Here is a 19,544-nt window from a genome sequence, read left to right as displayed (position 1 = left end):
ATATGGGTAGGAAATCGTGAAGCAGACAAATGGTGACGTCGACGATTAGCGGCCAATCAGAGTTTGAGATGATAAGGGTTTTGATGTGGAGATAAAAGTGATGTTGATGATGGTGTCGGCTGGTGGTTGGCGCCGAAATCTGTCGGAATTAGGGAGGAAGCTGCCTGTTTTCTCGAAGCAGGCAGGTGGCAACACGCGCGCGACGTTAGTGACTAATCGGACTTTCGGATGATGTGGGTTTTGATGTGGAATGAAGGTGATCATGGTGGTGGGTGTCAGGTGGGATGGTTGGCATCTGAATTGCTTTTAGAATCGCGGAGGAATCTACCAGAATCAAGGTTTTGGTGGCTTGGTTTAGCTACCAGGTTAGTTGGACCGTCGTTCGCTACTAATTTGTCGGTCCAAATCTGGCCCAATCCAGGCTAGTGGCTATTCCGGGTTTTTTTTGGGGGGGGGGGGGGGGCCCGAACCGAAGTTAGTGTCGGTTCTAAGTCCCATCGGCTTGTTCGATTCGAGGTTTAAACATTGTGTATGTTTTGAGGAAAAGTTTTAAAAATGAATTTGTTCCTTGTTTACAATTAATAAAACTTTATTATTATTTGGATGAAGTGTTAGACTCAGATTTTTAATTAGTATAAAAGAAATTAGAATCAAGGTTTTTGAAACCTGATAAATGGCTGTTCCTAGGTTGAGCGCAAGTCAACCCGTGATGTCAACATGTAAAAGTTTGAAATCTAGCAAAAGCACCCCTAATAGTTACACATAAGTCCCTACAGGTTTGAATCCTGCACAAACACCCCAAATATCTAATAGGTGGAAAGCAATTTTAGTTTAATAAACTAAAATGGCTTCTTTCAATAGTTTTATAAGACACACATCTATAGTCTAATTGCTTGTATCGTTATGTCTGGTGATGTGAAAATTCGTAGCTAATAGGAAGGACTAAGAAACAATAGTTTTCACAATTTTTTGCCTAAAAAATAGGGCTAACATGCGCTGATGTCATTAAGCACCAATCAAAATCCAGCAAACCAACCACCAAAACTCAACATGTATCCAAGGCAAAAGGAATATATATAGCTGTAAAAAACCCAAACCGTCCTAAGAATTTGTGCTCTAGTGATTTGGTTTGCACACCTGCCCAAGCCCCATTTAATTTTAAGATATACTTGAGAGTTCTCATGAATGGGAATGTAAGAATGATCTTCACGAGGCATACCATTACCACTTGCAAAATGTAATCATTACCTTGACAAAACGGTATAAATAGGTAGCTCTTCCTCACAAAAGAGATGTGAGACATGAATTTTTACAAAGAAAAATTGTGAAAATTAGCAAAGACACACTACTAGAAAGAGACTAGCTTAACATTCTCTCAAAACACAAAGACTTGTAACCACGATCGCAGCTCGTGACCTCTTGTAAGCTTGTGTCACGATCAGAAAAATGTTTTATATACAATTACAGTGGATGTAGAATTCGCTTTAGCATCTGAACCATTATAAAACTCCTATTGCACATTTTTCAACACCAATATGTAATAATGTTCTTCTTCAAACTTGATTAAAAAGAATAAGATATAAGAAAGCTTAATCATTATAGATTCAATTTTCTTACATATTATAAGTAGAAGCAGCATGGTATCAACTATAAACCATGTAAATAACGAGTGGATAAATCCTCCCTCAACTAAGTTGAGAGCAACTTTGCAGCTTAACTTCGTCCATGGTAGCTTATCCTCACGGAAAAAAAAAATCATTATGTTACTTCTCTAGTGTTGTAACCAACTATAATACCCATAGATCAAATATCACACAAGCCATAAGAAAAGCAAGAACCAACACAACACACAGATTTACCATGGTTCACTTATCCAAATTGATAAGTTACATCCACGTTGAGCTTCGGAAATGGGATAGCTCGCTGCACTACTTATTAGAAAAGATTCAACCAAAACAAGTAGAAGCCCAATCAAACTCTTAATGATTACAAGAAATCTTCACAGTAACTAATCCTAAGATACTCACCTAGAATCCCCAAGAACAAGAGCAAAAAAGCCCTCCTGATTAACTAACGATTACCCAATCACACAAGTTACAAAGATTTCAAAGATCAATCAAGACCTTTAACAGATAGAAAAGGTGAATGTAAAGCTATTCAACTAGAGACAAAAAGCAAACTTTATTTTACTGACATTCCCTTTTTAAGTGTTGACTTAATGAAGTTTCTCAGCCATCAGTCAGATTTGGACAACGATCAGGATTCATATAGACAATATCAAAGTGCAACGTTTCATTCGTGTTTCAAATTGCATCGTTTAGTCTTCACTTCAACACTAATAACAAATTGCACGCTGGAGGAGTCAAAAGATTTGTAAATCTCTGAACCTCTGTACAATTCCATTGTTTTTTGGTTCGTTGTCAATCCATTAGTTCATTAGAATATGAGCATGCTAGTTTTATAAGATACATACAAGGGGTATACAAAAACATTCCCCACCCTTGATTTTCATGATTTTTCTCTGTCCCTCTCCCCTCTTTTTCTGTTTTTTCTTTGTTTTTTTCTTCTGGATAATGTCACTTGTAGCCCTCTTTATAGGTCTTTGCAAGATGCACTTTTCTAGAATTATACAAATGTTGGTAAAGGGATTTAATTTTACATAAATCTTAACCTTAGATCTTCATTACCTAATCCTAAATTTTCATAATCATTGAATTTTTTTGTTATATTTTAAATATTTCTTGTTTAATGAATTAATACTAAAAGATGAAGACGGGGAGTTTGAAGGTTATTTTAAATAGAAGTAAAAGGTTTGAAGGGTAGTTGGGTATAGCACTCTTTATATTGTTTCGAAATTCAAAAATCACTATCATATTAATTTAAGGCTGAGAATTGGAGAACCGTGTGGGAAGTATTCGTGTTGTTCCTCAAGAAAAAAAAAATGCTGCTGTCTGCTGACATTTCTTAATCCTCTTTGATGGACTATTTAATAATGGCGAGCAGATCCTAAAAAAGAAATTCATAGTATCTAATAATGACTCTCATGCATGGATTCTTCTCATTTGGCTCGATTCAGTTGCAGAAGAACCCCTGCTGCTGTCTTAACCTTTCTAATCGTTTGTGGTATGGTTGCCTTAAGCATTTCGTCTGAGATGTGGAATAAGTTCGTCCGATATCTTGATTACTGGCCCAACATTTACTACATTCAAGTTGTCACGAGTTTCCCCATGATCCCAGATCCTATACTGAGGTAATTACTAATATTCGTGTTAACATTTAACTATTTCTAGAAGTTACTAGAATGGCCTGTTAATAATCGGAACTCAATTGAAAAGGTGATTGATGTTATTTGGAATTTGCAGCAATGGGAAACGCATAGAGAATTGGTACCGCGTGAATTGCTGTTTCTTTTGTTTCCATTCGATGCTACCTCGTGAATTTCTGTTTCTTTTGTTTCCATTTCAATGCTAATTTTTTTGGATCAAAAGGAATATATTGAGGAAACGAATTGATACGATGGCATGGAATTTGAACATAGAATTGGATTGGAACAATTTTTTAAACGAAATAGACATGGACTTCTACAGTTCCACTTATTCAAGTTGAAGCTCTAATTCCATGGTACAATACAAAATGTAAAAGTAACTTAAAATTATCATGCAGAGTGCATTATTCCTTTCTCTGTAAATTTCTTATATTTTTATGGAATCAGTCAACATTCTGCTTGTTTGCTTTCAGGGGCTTCTGTATGTTGACGATGATACATTATTTGGTCAGCTGGTCTTTATGGGATGGTAAGTTTGCTCTATTTGTTTATATACATATCTAGTAGTTTTTATGTTTTGAGCAAATTGATATCTTTGCGATCTCATCATATTTTGCATATTATGCTTTCTTCGTTGCCGAACTACTGTTTAATAACTCACTTGACCTTTTTACTCTTCTGGTTACAGTCACTGTTAGGAGAGTAGCTCTCAAGACTGGGAAGGTATAGATATCATATCTTCAAATTCTAATACTGACTTCTTTACACGACTCTTTCTTTTCGTCTACATCTTGCCTCCATCATGTTAAACGAATGATTAAAAAGTTTGGAGATGAGCTGTCTGTATTCTGTCTTATATAAACAGATTGCATAATATCTCTATACGAGTGATTGATGTAGTATCATTGTGCTAAATCCAATAGACTAATCACTTTTTTGGCTCAGACGTAATGTTGTGACAAGGTAGACTTTATAATTTTTAATGAGGCATCTATTGTTTTGCTATATGCAGTTGAGGCTTTGCAAAAGATGGATGTTCTATTTTGGGGAGGGCTTAACTCTTTTTGGGGAAAGTTTTGTGTAGACCAAACATGTTGACAGATTTATTCTGCTTTTTTCACACAATAATGCTTCATTCTAAATTATAAGCAGCTTTGTTCTGCTGTGAGCTAAGCTTTGTAGGTTCTATGACCACTTTCCGAAAATAACGTGGGATATATTTGACATTCAAAAAATTTAAAGCTTGAAAATAGCTTATTAGAATAGCCTGAAATTTCCATTTCTCTTAATGACCTAAAACAACTTATTTTATTACTAATAAGCTTTTCTTGGGTGGCACCCAAATAATACAACAAAAATTAAAAGATTTTATGACATTAAAAAGGTCTGTTTGACCAGTGGATGCTGAAATAAACCCGTACTAATTCAATCATGATAATGACAAAGAATATGATGATTTAGGATTGTTGTGTGGAATCTTTCTTTCATCTTTGCCATAATATGTTTTTGAATATTTTGTTTGTTTTCAATCTTCTTGAAAGCTCATGTAACTTTGACGAGATTGTTGTGGAATATTATCATTTAAGAAGTAGATTGCTACACATGTCTGTTTACTAATCTGAGTTATATGGTATCCTCTTGCACGAGCTTGCTTTTCTCATGATTGTTGTTCAATTTTGTCTTCATTCAGTTACATCATACTTGTAGCACCTGTAGCATTTAAACAGTAATAATGCTAATATAGTAATTTCTCATTTTCTTTTGTACGCTATTCCAAGTAACTTGGTCGAGGCAAAAAGGTTTCATATATGACCGATATAATTTAAGCAAAGTCTGTTCTTCATCCTTTTTCTGCTATAATTGGTTCTTCATGGTTGTTAGTAGTTATCCTCTTGATTAGTTAAATAGAAGTCAATGAATACAAGTGAGGTCCATGTTTCTAATAACTCAAACTTCCACACACTACAAATGAGTTCCCCTTCTGGGTTTGTATTTGAAAGTATATGCAACATATTGTTATGGAGATTCTGATTTGTTTTTATCTTTTCTTGAAATAATTTTACTTCTGAGATGGCTAATATCCTTAGCTCGACCTAAAATTCAACTCACAACTTTGGAGAGTCTCACATGAGTAATGTTAACTGTGAATATGGATTTTTTATTGTTTGTCACAGTAGGAATGGTTTCTGAAATTCTGTCAAATAACCAGCGTTTTTGTCAAGTGGAAATTGAGTGAACTAGATTTTTTTTTTTTTAAAAAAAATATTAATAATTGTACATCTTAGTAATAAAATAATGGGACCTTAACAATATGCTTTTTGAATTCCTAAACAAAGAAGATTTATGCTTTCCTCCTTCGATTGGAATCCAATGTTTGAACTAATTTTGTTCTTTTCTGCATGTTTCAATTGGGTGATTGTAGGAGTACCATCTTCAAAAACAGCATAACTTTTTTACTAGGTCTTCTTAGTCCTCAAGTCTTTTATTTTTGGTTGAACTGATGTTTTGTCTTTGCCACAATGTGCAAGCTAGATTTTGCTTCTCCTTTATATTTTGTTTTGAAATTGTGCATTTGTCTGGAGTGCTTATTTGGTTGCTAGTCTGATCTTTAATATTTTTCATATGTTGTACACATTGCAGTTTGAGGAATTTAATCACCAGATGAAAGATGGTTGGGGACTTGCTACTGATGGAAAAGTTCTGTTTGGAAGTGATGGTTCTTCAACATTGACCAAATTGACCCTCAAACTTAAAGGTTTCTCTATATTTCAGCAGTTGTGCCTACGGGTGTAAATGAGCCGAGCCGAGCCGAGCTTGGGTTAATCGAGCTCGAGCTTGGCGAGCTTGAAAAATTTGAGGCTCGAGCTCGCCGTTGAAAATTCGAGTTCAATTCAAGCTCGAGCCTATTGAGTCAGTAAAAAACTCTCTATTTCTCTACTTTTTCACTTTCCTAATCGAGCTTTTTAAGCCGAAATTGGCAAGCTCAAATTCGGCTCACTCGGCTGGCACCCCTAGTTGTGCCAATTCCATTTTTTTTTTTTTTTTTTTATAATTTTGAATATACATTTTGCCTCTTGACTGTTGTATTGGAGCAATAAACTGGTATATCCTAAGGAGTTACTTGACTTTGGTACTATCATACCTTCACTTTTTTCAACTGACCTTTTAGTTCCGTACTAGGCAAAGTTGTGATTTAATCTTTATTTTCTGACTGTATTTATGTTGATTCATTTGCTTTATTGTTGAATTTGGGTTGCTTTTGATGCAGTTATCAGAAAAAATGTTGTCAAATACAAAGGTAGAGAAATACGGTACCTCAATGAACTAGAGTCATAAATGGTGAGTTTGGGCAAATGTTATATGTGGTCCTTGCCTATGCATTCTTTATTTGCAAGCTGTTTAGTATCAGAATTTTCCATCACTTGGTGAGGCATTGGCATTAGTCCAAAATGAGAGAAGAAAGACCAGAGAGATGGAGGGCATAGTTATTAATTGCTTGTTGCATGCAGCCCAAAAGAAACCAAAGAAAAACTGGCCATTAATTTATGAAGCATAAATATCAAATGAGGAATATAAATATGGTGGAGTCTAGATATATAATGGGAGGTTCTTGTAATTACAATGGTGAGGATAGGCTTGAAATTGTAACCTACCATGTTTAAAACTTATATGATGAGCCCTTTCCAAGTTCTTTATCATCATATCTATATAACATAACTCAAGAAATGTTGAGTGTTCTTCAGAATCACAAATTTACTTTTGAAATCGAGTAATAGGAATTCTGGTTTGCCTTTATAAGGAAAACCATGATATGGTTGGATATTTTTATAGAGCATTACACTTTCTTCTCGTTTAGATATGAGCTATTTGTGGTGTAATTTAATGAAATTGTCTGATATTTTACTATTTCTTACATTGTAGACTGACGGCATTGCTAGAATCTCACTGAGGATGTTATGGTGCTTGGATGGATTCTGCTTCCCAGTTTAAGGTTTTGTTTTACATTTCCCTTCTCCTTATAATGGATTATATAATATCCCTTATGTAATCATCTGTAAATAAGCTTTTTTTTCTCAAATCATTTTGCTTCAGAGCTTTTAATTTTGCATTTTATTTCCATTTTGTCTTGCAGGGAAGGTTTGATAGCGGCCGGGTATACTGTAAGCATCAAACCAGATATAATATGTTCACTTTCTTTTCTTCTGAAAATATGGCTTGTGCTAGAATGTTGGCCATCTGGTTACTTGAAAGAGGAAGGGATTTCTTAAGAAAAAACTTCTTGAGCATTTTTAAGCACTACTATCATCCATTCTCTGTCTGATCCCACCTAAATATTTATGCAGAGAATCTCTATGTTCTTTCACTTTCATAATTAATTTGATTTGGAATTGCACTACCTTGTAGGGTATTGATGTTTTGAATGGCATAGCATGGGATCGCAACAAAAGCCGCATATTTGGTAATAGATTTTGTGTCCTTTCTCCAAATTACCATTATTATCATATATTTGATGCCTGATTTTTGGTGCATGTTGAACACTGTTGAGTGGAAAAAGGAACCTAATAAATCCTCATTTAGTTAGATATATTTATTACAGCATGCTGAAGTGCTGGAATCTATTTAATTTAATGAATATTTGTTCTAACTTTTGGATTTAGCAACACAAATATTGTTTTATTATCTGCTTAAGCATATGATTAATACTTCTATGTCTTTTGTAATCCATATTCTGGCATCAATTATCTCTCTATCCTAGCCAAAACACATTTTTAGTCTTACAGTCTTCTTTTACCACCGTAAACTGAACCCTCATTGATGCAGTTACCGATCTTATAGTTCTTGTGGCCAAATTGTTTGATTTGGTTTTTACCCAACTTGTAGTTGACTGGTGCTCCGGAATGCCCACCATTTCTTACCCGCCTTTCATGCATCCCATCATCTAATACAAGCTCCTTTCTTTTCCAACAGATGTATTTATCATAATTAAAATGATGATTGATATAATTGCCTCAAAATTTAATATATAATTTGATTGGTATGTCCCTTGGTACTCTGGAAGTGGTACTCTAAAAGTGGTCAATCGTCATACTCATATTACTCATAGTCTTACATATTGTTTCTTCTACGTATATGTTATCTCTTAATGTCTGTTTTAACAAATACATAGTATCTGCCTTTCCAAAATCTGTAGTTTTTATTTGCAATGGTAGCAAATGTGAATGGCTTTGGTTATTATAATTTATAGGCAAAAATGTTTCCTACATCAAAGTTTGTCTGATATATTGTTGTAGCTTGAAATATTGGTTTTGGATTGTCCATGTACACCTCCTAACTCTACACTATTGTAGTTACCGGTAAACTGTGGCCGAAGCTTTATGAGATCAAATTGTGTCCGATGAAGAAGCCACAGCAAGACGAGGGTGCTCGTATCGTTGAGCAGCTTTGCATGTTGGATGGGCGATTATAGAGATTGCACTGATAAATTCCCCCCTACCTGTATTTTCTGCTAATTGCACAGGACATGTAGTTGAGATGGAGAAATCTTCCCTGATGATTCGGATCATTTGTAGTTTTTTGTGTACTACTTCACTGCCTGTACTGTAGCTTCCGCAATATACAAACAATACAAATAAGAGAAAACACTAATTAGAAAAGTTAATTGAGCTTTAGGAAGTACTGTGAACCTTCAATTTGATATTTGATCTTTCAGTTTAATATGCAAGCTAATAGAACTCTCTCTCTCTCTCTCTCTCTCTCTAATTTCTTTGGACGCAATCTGTAACATAAATAAGATCCAAAATACACAGTATGATTTAGGCATATGGGTGGTATTTTTCTCTGTTTTCATCACATTATACGTAAAGATACCTTTAATTTGACAAATTCTAAGCAAGGCCTAGGATTTGTTTGGTCAGCAATCTTAATATAAGATTTTAGAAATTAGTATTCAAGTTGAACATATATAATGCATAATTTAGCATCGAATACTACAATTTAGTTGTCAAAATTAGTGAAAACATGTTTGGTAAATGTTAGAGAAATTTTCTAATATTTTAGAAACTAAAAAAATCATGAAGGAATCAAACACCAGATTGACCAAGTGACAGAACAAAAAATGGTGTTTTGATCAAGCAGTGATCCTCCGTTGGTTTTATTAGCATATTTTTCATGACTCATCTCTCCAGTCTCAACCAAATCCACATCCAGATTTCCCGCTACTCCAAACAGTTAGTTTCTTCATCATATCTGAATTAGTTTCTTCATCATATCTGAATTCTGAACCATTCCAAGGAGAGTTATAGCTAACCTCAAACTCTTAAAAACCAAATTGAACTTCCACTTTTATTTCCATGAATAAATCTCACAACCCCTTAACTTAATTCACCTTATTAATGGCATTTAATGCACCATCCCCCGAGAAGAAGCTGTCTAAGCATACTCCATTTTTTGGGATTCAAGTATGGATCTTGATAATCACTCTGATTGCATTATTCTTGCTGATCATTCTCACCATTCTTTACCTTTGCATCATCTTTCATCGTCGCAAAAAATCCTACAAACCTCGTTTTTTCCTTCCAAGAAATCCCATTTCTGCCAAGACTTATCAAAACCACCATTTCAGCACTTCATCCCTGGATAGTAGGCTTTTATCCGCGTCTAACAACATTTCAGAGATTGAGATGAATCTTTCAAAGCCTGAGTTTCAAATGATGTTATCTGATCCTTGCTCTATCAAGTCTAGTCTCGTCACTGACCTCGAATCAACTGCCGGCCTCTCGGAGAGACAGTACGGTAACAGGTGTTCTCTGAAGGAGATTGCATTGGTAACTAATGATTTTTCAGGGGAGAACATGATTGCAAGCGGCGACAATGGGATGGTTTATCGTGCTGTTTTGTTGGATAATAAGCGAGTAGCAGTGAAGAGGCTAATAATGAGTAACAGGTAGCTTGGCCTAAATTTATTCTGTTCATTTTGTTGTTTCCCTGTTAACATAGAGTTTGAGATTTTCAAATTTAACAAAAATGTAGATCATAAACAAAACTAACAGTTCCTTATTGATCAGTATAAGCCAAACAGAGAACTTCATCAAAGAAGTAGAGGCAATTGGGCTGGTAAGACACAAGAATCTGGTGAAGCTGCTTGGTTACTGTGTTGAAGGATATAACAGGTATTGATATTTGGTGAATTTTGAAAAATTTTCGGTCTATATTTTTACAAAATTGATGTCTTCAAACCTTTAACTTGAATTCACTTTTGATTAGGATACTTGTGTATGAATACATAGATAATGGCAATCTGTATCAGTGGCTTCATGGAAGTCTAGGACAACTGAGGCCTCTAACGTGGGGAATGCGGATGAATATTATTCAAGGAGTTGCAAAAGCGTGAGCCATATAATAATCTTTAACACTAGATTCAGTTTGTTCTGTTTTCTCTTATGATAATTATGTGCTCAATTACACAAAATAAATATATATGTTTTTTGCTCTCAGGTTGGCCTACCTTCATGAAGACATTGAACCAAAGATAATTCATCAAAATCTAAAGTCTAGTAACATACTGATTGATCACCAATGGAATCCTAAGATCTCTGATGTTGGAATTGCTAATCTTCATGGTCCTGAGTGGAGTTCTTTAACAAATTGTGCAATGGGAAAGTCAGTGTCAGTTATTTTTGCTTGAATTAATCTTTAATGTAGTTTTGTTATATGTATGGTCATGGAAATTATTGGATATACGAAAATTCTCTAGTGTAGACATTGACATACATCAATCAATAAAGACTTCATTTAACGAGGTCCCCATTTTTTTATTTAAAATACATACGATTAACTTATGTTTAAAGTTCCATGGTTTTATAGTTATGTATGTCGAGAATCTACCGGCAGTATTTTGGATGAGAAGAATGATGTTTATAGCTTTGGAATACTTATCATGGAGATTGTATCCGGAAGAGTATCGGTAGATCACACTCAACCCGAGGTACAGATTCCTAATTTTAGAACATTTCTTTGCATGATTTTAAGCCTTCTTGCATAGCTGGATTCTTGCTAATCAATCTACTTGAATTGAACTGTAATTGCAGGGTCATTTGGTTGACTGGTTAAAGTCAATGGTTGCAAAGCAGAAAATTTCATTTGTTGTGGATCCTAAATTGCCAGAAATGCCTTCTACAAAAGAACTAAAACGGGTTATTTTAATTGCCCTGCGATGCGTTGATCCTGAAGTAAAACATAGGCCGAAGATGGGAGATGTAGTTCACATGCTTGAGCCACGCGACTTGCTCCTTAATGTTGTAAGAACAATGTTTTTTTTTTTTTCCCCGGAGAGCTGTCGCATACTTACGAGCAAATTCTAACTATTCAAACTCTGTTGTTTCAACGTTGCAGGGGCCACAGATTAAGAAAGCGGCTTCTTATCATAAGTACCCACAAGAGAGACAGCCTGTTATCAAGTTGGGCAATGAAAATTCTAACACACATGAAAGTGAAAGCAGCAGTAATCGCTATCAAATGAAAATTTGAGCTCATGATATTTAATCATAAAATTCTTGTAAGTCGGAAGCTTAATTTATGGACTACTTTCAACACCAAATGTAATAAATACTACTTATTCCGAAAACAAGCATTAATATAAGAACAGCAAAGTTGCAAATCCTTATTGTTTTTTCAAGTCTGTATCATCTAGGAAGCATGGTCGATACGAGGAGTTGAAGAAATTAGAGTCTCAAACTAAAGTCTTCAAATGAACATTAGCGATGGGCAGTTTATTATCAGGGAAAAAGCAATCGGTATGTTCTTTTTTCTCAGGCAATAGATCGCATGCCGATGGAGTCACACTGCTCCTCACTCCTTGAACATTAGTGCAACTCCATTGTAATTCCTTTGGTTTATTTGTCAATCCAATACTTACATTTCATTATGAATCCCCTCAAGCCTCGTTGAGTAGGTGAAGTTATCAGCCACCATGTCTCTATAATTTATTCCTGAAATTTTTGCAAGTGCTTTTGGATCAAAACAAAGGGTCAGGGTGTGACCCATAAGAACCTGTCATCCAGAAAACATACTTCATAATTTTCAGTCATTCTTCTTATGTATATATATTTTACGTAACCTCTACTAACCGCAGTTTTAATCCTTACACCAGATTGAGTGTCAATGGCTATAATGTCTTCAGTTTTTACGTCTTTAATTCCACCCGACATCTCACTACCAAGAGCAATGGTGGCGCCGTCCGGTGAAATGCAAGTTAGCCTTCTTGTGATGAGGTGTTGCGTTGACATTCCTAACTTTAATTCCATATTGATTCCAACCACTTTTAGCTGCAATGCATTACGGAAAAGAAAAGGTTATATAATTAAAAGAAACAAACGTGGGTTTATTCCATCTGTGTTAGGAGAATCTACTGGTGTGAGAATTGTAAGACCTTGAACCAATACATTACGGAAAAGAAAAGGTTAGGATCATGTAGTTAACCCAATGTATTGATAGTAAGTTGAGATCATATGCTTATAATAAAATACTAATTGTAAAAATTTGTAAATATGGATCAATTTGTTGGATTAGACCTTCAATATATAGGGTGGACATTTCATAATGGAGAATTGATTAAGGTTATGTTGGATATTTGCTGTGATTTTCAAAATTTATGATTTTGTGTTTGATAAAATAGATTTTGAAAATCTATGATTGTGTGTTTGGTAAATTACATTTTGGCAAATTAGTTTTGCGTTAAGGTTTACTTTTAGGACTGGTTATGCCACCGTCGATCCCACAAGAGCCAACACATACCAATCTATTGGAATTCGGTTAAATCATCAGATTCCGACCTATATATTGGCTACAGAAGGTGAAGAAAGATTTGGCCACCTTCTAATTTGTCATTTTATAAAATAAAATCAGCTTTAAAAATAATTTAATTTTTAAAAGCTACTCCTACTAGCTTTTAGAATCCTTCTACAAATCTAATTATTTTACAACTAGCTTCAAACTTAATCAGTTTTAAAAGCTGTTTACCAAACACTTTTATTGTTATAGATTAAAACTTAATTGATTATTTCTTAAGTTACAACAATCACAAACACACATATTTATATCTTTTTAAATAAGATTCAAAAGCTAACAGTTTTAATACAAAATAGTATAAGTATAGAAAAGGTATATAAGATAATAATTGGTCTTGAAAAATCATCCAAATATGGGAGCAAGCCTTGAAAAAAACCATTACTTATAAGAGTTTTTGGGTTGTGGTGGGAGAATTCAAAATTTGGGGGTGTGAGTTTAGAAAAAATATATTATGACATTTTTATGAACATAAAACAATATATGGAAGCCATTTCCAGGCCTGGATGCTTTATTGACCTCACTGTTATGTTATAATTGCAAATAAGCTAGATCGTTGGTATAAACATGTATTTAATGTGGTAGAACCTAAATTGCTTGAGAAATGCCTTCTACGAAGTATTTCTAACAATTTGTTTCAATAGGATTTTTATCATAACTGTTCAAGAGAGAGTTAGATATGGTAAAACCGATCGCAGATCATTTTGTATCATTTTGTCATAAAACCAAGTTGTGTAAGAATTTTTTTTAGAGACTATTTTGTACATCAATATATAATAAATTCTATTTTTTTTTCTATATTAAACAAACATGCAATAATTAAACAGCAAACTCGTATTCTTATTTCAATTTTTTTCTATAACAATATAAGATTATGATATAGTTTACAAATCAATAATAATTGTGTTGATGCGTGATTTTTATACCAACGAAACGCATGTGTGAAATGTTGAGCAGGCTCAAAGGACACACGTGAATGTAAAGGAAAAAAGATAGTAAATGCAATGGGGACAGTTTTTAAAGTGGTTCGGATGCTAAGGTAGCAAATCCCACGTCCACTGATGCTTATATTGATGATAAGGGTCAGGTCGCTTTTAGCTGACTGACTTTACAATAATATTACAAGGTATCAAATGCTAATAATTCTAGGGAGAGAGGGAATAGTTAATCAAGTGTAAAAATGTGCGAATCCCCCTTTAATGAGAGAGGAGCTCCCAATTTATAGTGGGATGCATTGAGGCAATGATCACTAAATCTGTAAGTTGGTGGGATTATCCGTGCAAATCCTTCTTTATGTCATCTTTCAGTTTAATATGCAAGCTAAGAATTCTCTCTCTCGCTCAATTTCTTGGACGCAATCTGACATAAATAAGATCCAAAATACACAGTATGATTTAGGCATATGGGTGTATTTTTCTCTGTTTTCATCACATTATACGTAAAGATACCTTTATTTTGACAAATTCTAAGCAGGCCTAGGATTTGTTTGGTCTGCAATCTTATATAAATTTTAGAAATTAGTATTCAAGTAGAACGTATATAATGCATAATTTAGCTCGAATACTACAATTTATTTGTCAAAATTAGTGAAAACATGTTTGGTAAATGTTAGAGAAATTTTCTAATATTTGAAACTAATAAAATCATGAAAGGATCAAACACCAGATTGACCAAGTAACTGAACCAAATCCACATCCAGATTTCCCGCTACCATACAGTTAGTTTCTTCATCATATCTGAATTCTGAACCATTTCCAAGGAGAGTTATAGCTAACCTCAAACTCTTAAAAACCAAATTGAACTTCCACTTTTATTTCCATGAATAAATCCACAACCCCTTAACTTAATCACTTTAATGGCATTTAATGCACCATCCCCCGAGAAGAAGCTGTCCAAGCATCTCCATTTTTGGGATTCAAGTATGGATCTTGATAATCACTCTGATTGCATTATTCTTGCTGATCATTCTCACCATTCTTTACCTTTGCATCATCTTTCATCGTCGCAAAAAATCCTACAAACCTCGTTTTTTTCCTTCCAAGAAATCCCATTTCTGCCAGACTTATCAAACCCCATTTCAGCACTTCATCCCTGGATAGTAGGCTTTTATCCCGCGTCTAACAACATTTCAGAGATTGGATGAATCTTTCAAAGCCTGAGTTTCAAATGATGGTATCTGATCCTTGCTCTATCAAGTCTGTCTCGTCACTGACCTCGAATCAACTGCCGGCCTCTCGGAGAGACAGTACGGTAACAGGTGTTCTCTAAGGATATTGCATTGGTAACTAATGATTTTCTGGGGAGAACATGTTGCAAGCGGGCGACAATGGGATGGTTTATCGTGCGTGTTTTGTTGGATAATAACGGAGTAGCAGTGAAGAGGCTAATAGAGTACCAGCGTACTTGGCCTAATTTATTCTTTCATTTTGTTGTTTCCCTGTTAACATAGAGTTTTAGATTTTCAAATTTAACAAAAATGTAGATCATAAACAAAACTAACAGTTCCTTATTGATCAGTATAAGCCAAACAGAGAACTTCATCAAAGAAGTAGAGGCTTTGGGCTGTAAGACACAAGAATCTGGTGAAGCTGCTTGGTTACTGTGTTAAAGGATATACAGGTATTGATATTTGTTGAATTTTGAAAATTTTCGGTCTATATTTTTACAAAATTGATGTCTTCAAACTTTAACTTGAATTCACTTTTGATTAGGATACTTGTGTATGAGTACATGATAATGGCAATCTGTATCAGTGGCTTCATGGAAGTCGGACAACTGAGGCCTCTAACGGGGAATGCGGATAATATTATTCAAGGAGTTTGCAAAAGCGTGAGCCTATAATAACTTTAACACTAGATTATTTGTTCTGTTTTCTCTTATAATAATTATGTCTCAGTTACTTAAATAATATATATTTTTTGCTCTCAGGTTGGCCTACCTTCATGAAGACATTGAACCAAAGATAATTCATCAAAATCTAAAGTCTAGTACATACTGATTGATCACCATGGAATCCTAAGATCTCTGATGTTGGAATTGCTAATCTTCATGGTCCTGAGTGGAGTTCTTTAACAAATTGTGCAATGGGAAAGTCGGGGTCAGTTATTTTTGCTTGAATTAATCTTTAATGTATGTTTGTTATATGTATTTTCATGGAAATTATTGGATATACGAAATTCTCTAGTGTAACATTTGACATACATCAATCAATAAAGACTTCATTTAACGAGGTCCCCATTTTTTTAATAATCCATCGATAACTTATGTTTAAAGTTCCATGGTTTTTAAGTTATGAATCTCGAGAATCTACCGGCAGTATTTTGGATGAAAGAAGATGTTTATTGCTTTGGAATACTTATCATGGAGATTGTATCCGAGAGTATCGGTAGATCAACTCAACCCGAGTTACAGATTCCTAATTTTAAGAACATTTCTTTGCATGATTTAAGCCTTCTTGCATAGCTGATTCTTGCTAATCACTCTACTGTGAATTGAGCTGTAATTGCAGGGTCATTTGGTTGACTGGTTAAAGTCCATGGTTGCAAAGCAAAAATTTCATTTGTTGTGGATCCTAAATTGCCAGAAATGCCTTCTACAAAGAACTAAAACGGGTTATTTTAATTGCCCTGCGATGCGTTGATCCTGAAGTAAAACATAGGCCGAAGATGGGAGATGTATTCACATGCTTGAGCCCACGCGACTTGCTCCTTAATGTTGTAAGAACAATGTTTTTTTTTTTTCCCGAGAGCTGCCGCATACTTAAAGCAAAATTCTAACTATTCAAACTCTGTTGTTTCAACATTGCAGGGGCCACAGATTAAGAAAGCGGCTTCTTATCATAAGTACCCACAGAAGTCAGCCTGTTATCAAGTTGGGTCATGAAGATTCTAACACACATGAAATTGAAGCAGCAGAATCGTATCAAATGAAAATTTGAGCTCATGAGGAAAAAGCTTAATTTATGGACTACTTTTCACCACCAATGTAATAAATACTACTTATTCCGAAAACAACATTAATATAAGAATTGTTGAATTTGGGTTGCTTTTGATGCAGTTATCAGAAAAAATGTTGTCAAATACAAAGGTAGAGAAATACGGTACCTCAATGAACTAGAGTTCATAAATGGTGAAGTTTGGGCAAATGTTTATATGGTATGTCCTTGCCTATGCATTCTTTATTTGCAAGCTCTTTATGATCAGAATTTTCCATCCATTTGGTGAAGGCATTGGCATTAGTCCAAAATGAGAGAAGGAAAGGACCAGAGAGATGGAGGGCATAGATTATTAATTGCTTGTTGGCATGCAGCCCAAAAGAAACCAAAGAAAAACTGGCCATTAATTTATGAAGCATAAATATCAAATGAGGAATATAAATATGGTGGAGTCTAGATATATAATGGGAGGTTCTTGAATAAGTACAATGGTGAGGATAGGCTTGAAATTGTAACCTACCATGTTTACAAAACTTATATGATGAGCCCTTTCCAAGTTCTTTATCATCATATTCTATTAAACATAGACTCAAGAAATGTTGAGTGTTCTTCAGGAAATCACAAAATTTACTTTTGAAATCGAGTAATAGGAATTCTGGTTTGCCTTTAGTAAGGAAAACCATGATATGGTTGGATATTTTTATAGAGCATTACACTTTCTTCTCGTTTAGATATGAGCTATTTGTGGTGTAATTTTAATGAAATTGTCTGATATTTTACTATTTCTTACATTGTAGACTGACTGCATTGCTAGAATCTCACATGAGGATGGTATGGTGCTTGGATGGATTCTGCTTCCCAGTTTAAGGTTTTGTTTTACATTTCCCTTCTCCTTATAATGGATTATCTGATAATATCCTTAATGTAATCATCTGTAAATAAGCTTTTTTTTCTCAAATCATTTTGCTTCAGAGCTTTTAATTTTGCATTTTATTTCTATTTTGTCTTGCAGGGAAGGTTTGATAGCGGCCGGGTATACTGTAAGCATCAAACCAGATATAATATGTTCACTTTCTTTTCTTCTGAAAATATGGCTTGTGCTAGAATGTTGGCCATCTGGTTACTTGAAAGAGGAAGGGATTTCTTAAGAAAAAACTTCTTGAGCATTTTTAAGCACTACTATCATCCATTCTCTGTCTGATCCCACCTAAATATTTATGCAGAGAATCTCTATGTTCTTTCACTTTCATAATTAATTTGATTTGGAATTGCACTACCTTGTAGGGTATTGATGTTTTGAATGGCATAGCATGGGATCGCAACAAAAGCCGCATATTTGGTAATAGATTTTGTGTCCTTTCTCCAAATTACCATTATTATCATATATTTGATGCCTGATTTTTGGTGCATGTTGAACACTGTTGAGTGGAAAAAGGAACCTAATAAATCCTCATTTAGTTAGATATATTTATTACAGCATGCTGAAGTGCTGGAATCTATTTAATTTAATGAATATTTGTTCTAACTTTTGGATTTAGCAACACAAATATTGTTTTATTATCCTGCTTAAGCATATGATTATTACTTCTATGTCTTTTGTAATCCATATTCTGGCATCAATTATCTCTCTATCCTAGCCAAAACACATTTTTAGTCTTACAGTCTTCTTTTACCACCGTAAACTGAACCCTCATTGATGCAGTTACCGATCTTATAGTTCTTGTGGCCAAATTGTTTGATTTGGTTTTTACCCAACTTGTAGTTGACTGGTGCTCTGGAATGCCCACCATTTCTTGCCCGCCTTTCATGCATCCTATCATGTAATACAAGATCTCCTTTCTTTTCCAACAGATGTAATCATCATAATTAAAATGATTATTGATATAGTTGCCTCAAAATTTAATATATAATTTGATTGGTATGTCCCTTGGTACTCCAGAAGTGGTACTCTAAAAGTGGTCAATCGTCATACTCATATTACTCATAGTCTTGCATATTGTTTCTTCTACGTATATGTCATCTCTTAATGTCTGTTTTAACAAATACATAGTATCTGCCTTTCCAAAATCTGTAGTTTTTATTTGCAATGGTAGGAAATGTGAACGGCTTTGGTTATTATAATTTATAGGCAAAAATGTTTCCTACATCAAAGTTTGTCTGATATATTGTTGTAGCTTGAAATATTGGTTTTGGATTGTCCATGTACACCTCCTAACTCTACACTTTTGTAGTTACCGGTAAACTGTGGCCGAAGCTTTATGAGATCAAATTGTGTCCGATGAAGAAGCCACAGCAAGACGAGGGTGCTCGTATCGTTGAGCAGCTTTGCATGTTGGATGGGCGATTATAGAGATTGCACTGATAAATTCCCCCCTACCTGTATTTTCTGCTAATTGCACAGGACATGTAGTTGAGATGGAGAAATCTTCCCTGATGATTCGGATCATTTGTAGTTTTTTGTGTACTACTTCACTGCCTGTACTGTAGCTTCCGCAATATACA

General features: G+C 34.5%; 2 protein-coding genes and 1 pseudogene across 2 annotated transcripts; 2 read left to right on the top strand and 1 right to left on the bottom strand.

Moving 5' to 3' along the window:
- The first annotated feature begins 109 nt into the window (after positions 1–109).
- LOC116124628 (glutaminyl-peptide cyclotransferase-like) lies at positions 110–19,531 on the top strand. Its single transcript, XM_031410351.1, has 13 exons — positions 110–181; positions 280–365; positions 3,211–3,250; positions 3,739–3,772; positions 3,954–3,988; positions 4,278–4,339; positions 5,033–5,096; positions 5,906–6,020; positions 17,165–17,262; positions 17,840–17,910; positions 18,055–18,082; positions 18,327–18,381; positions 19,274–19,531. Exons 1-13 carry the CDS (start codon positions 110–112, stop codon positions 19,390–19,392), a joined length of 879 nt encoding a protein of 292 aa, XP_031266211.1. The 3' UTR covers positions 19,393–19,531.
- LOC116124607 (putative receptor-like protein kinase At2g30940) lies at positions 7,233–11,791 on the top strand. The gene is made up of 11 exons (XM_031410339.1): positions 7,233–7,256; positions 7,398–7,418; positions 7,670–7,724; positions 8,511–8,533; positions 9,685–10,208; positions 10,336–10,434; positions 10,529–10,651; positions 10,760–10,930; positions 11,129–11,249; positions 11,353–11,562; positions 11,657–11,791. Exons 1-11 carry the CDS (start codon positions 7,233–7,235, stop codon positions 11,789–11,791), a joined length of 1,506 nt encoding a protein of 501 aa, XP_031266199.1.
- Positions 11,994–15,184, bottom strand: LOC116124645 (annotated as a pseudogene).
- Positions 19,532–19,544: the final 13 nt, after the last annotated feature.

This window comes from Pistacia vera, unplaced genomic scaffold (assembly GCF_008641045.1).
Source record: "Pistacia vera cultivar Batoury unplaced genomic scaffold, PisVer_v2 Contig154, whole genome shotgun sequence".
NCBI lineage: Eukaryota > Viridiplantae > Streptophyta > Magnoliopsida > Sapindales > Anacardiaceae > Pistacia > Pistacia vera.
Note: the sequence above shows the minus strand (reverse complement) of the source record. Positions and strands in the feature narration are given on the sequence as shown.

Coding starts and splice junctions, on each gene's coding strand:
- LOC116124628 (XM_031410351.1), top strand. CDS start 110: ATGGTGTCGGCTGGTGGTTGGCGCCGAAATCTGTCGGAATTAGGGAGG. Junction 3,251..3,738: donor ATCCCAGATCCTATACTGAG/GTAATTACTAAT, acceptor GTTTGCTTTCAG/GGGCTTCTGTATGTTGACGA. Junction 5,097..5,905: donor ACCGATATAATTTAAGCAAA/GTCTGTTCTTCA, acceptor TACACATTGCAG/TTTGAGGAATTTAATCACCA.
- LOC116124607 (XM_031410339.1), top strand. CDS start 7,233: ATGGATTCTGCTTCCCAGTTTAAG. Junction 7,257..7,397: donor ATTCTGCTTCCCAGTTTAAG/GTTTTGTTTTAC, acceptor TTTGTCTTGCAG/GGAAGGTTTGATAGCGGCCG. Junction 8,534..9,684: donor AAAATGTTTCCTACATCAAA/GTTTGTCTGATA, acceptor CCATCCCCCGAG/AAGAAGCTGTCTAAGCATAC.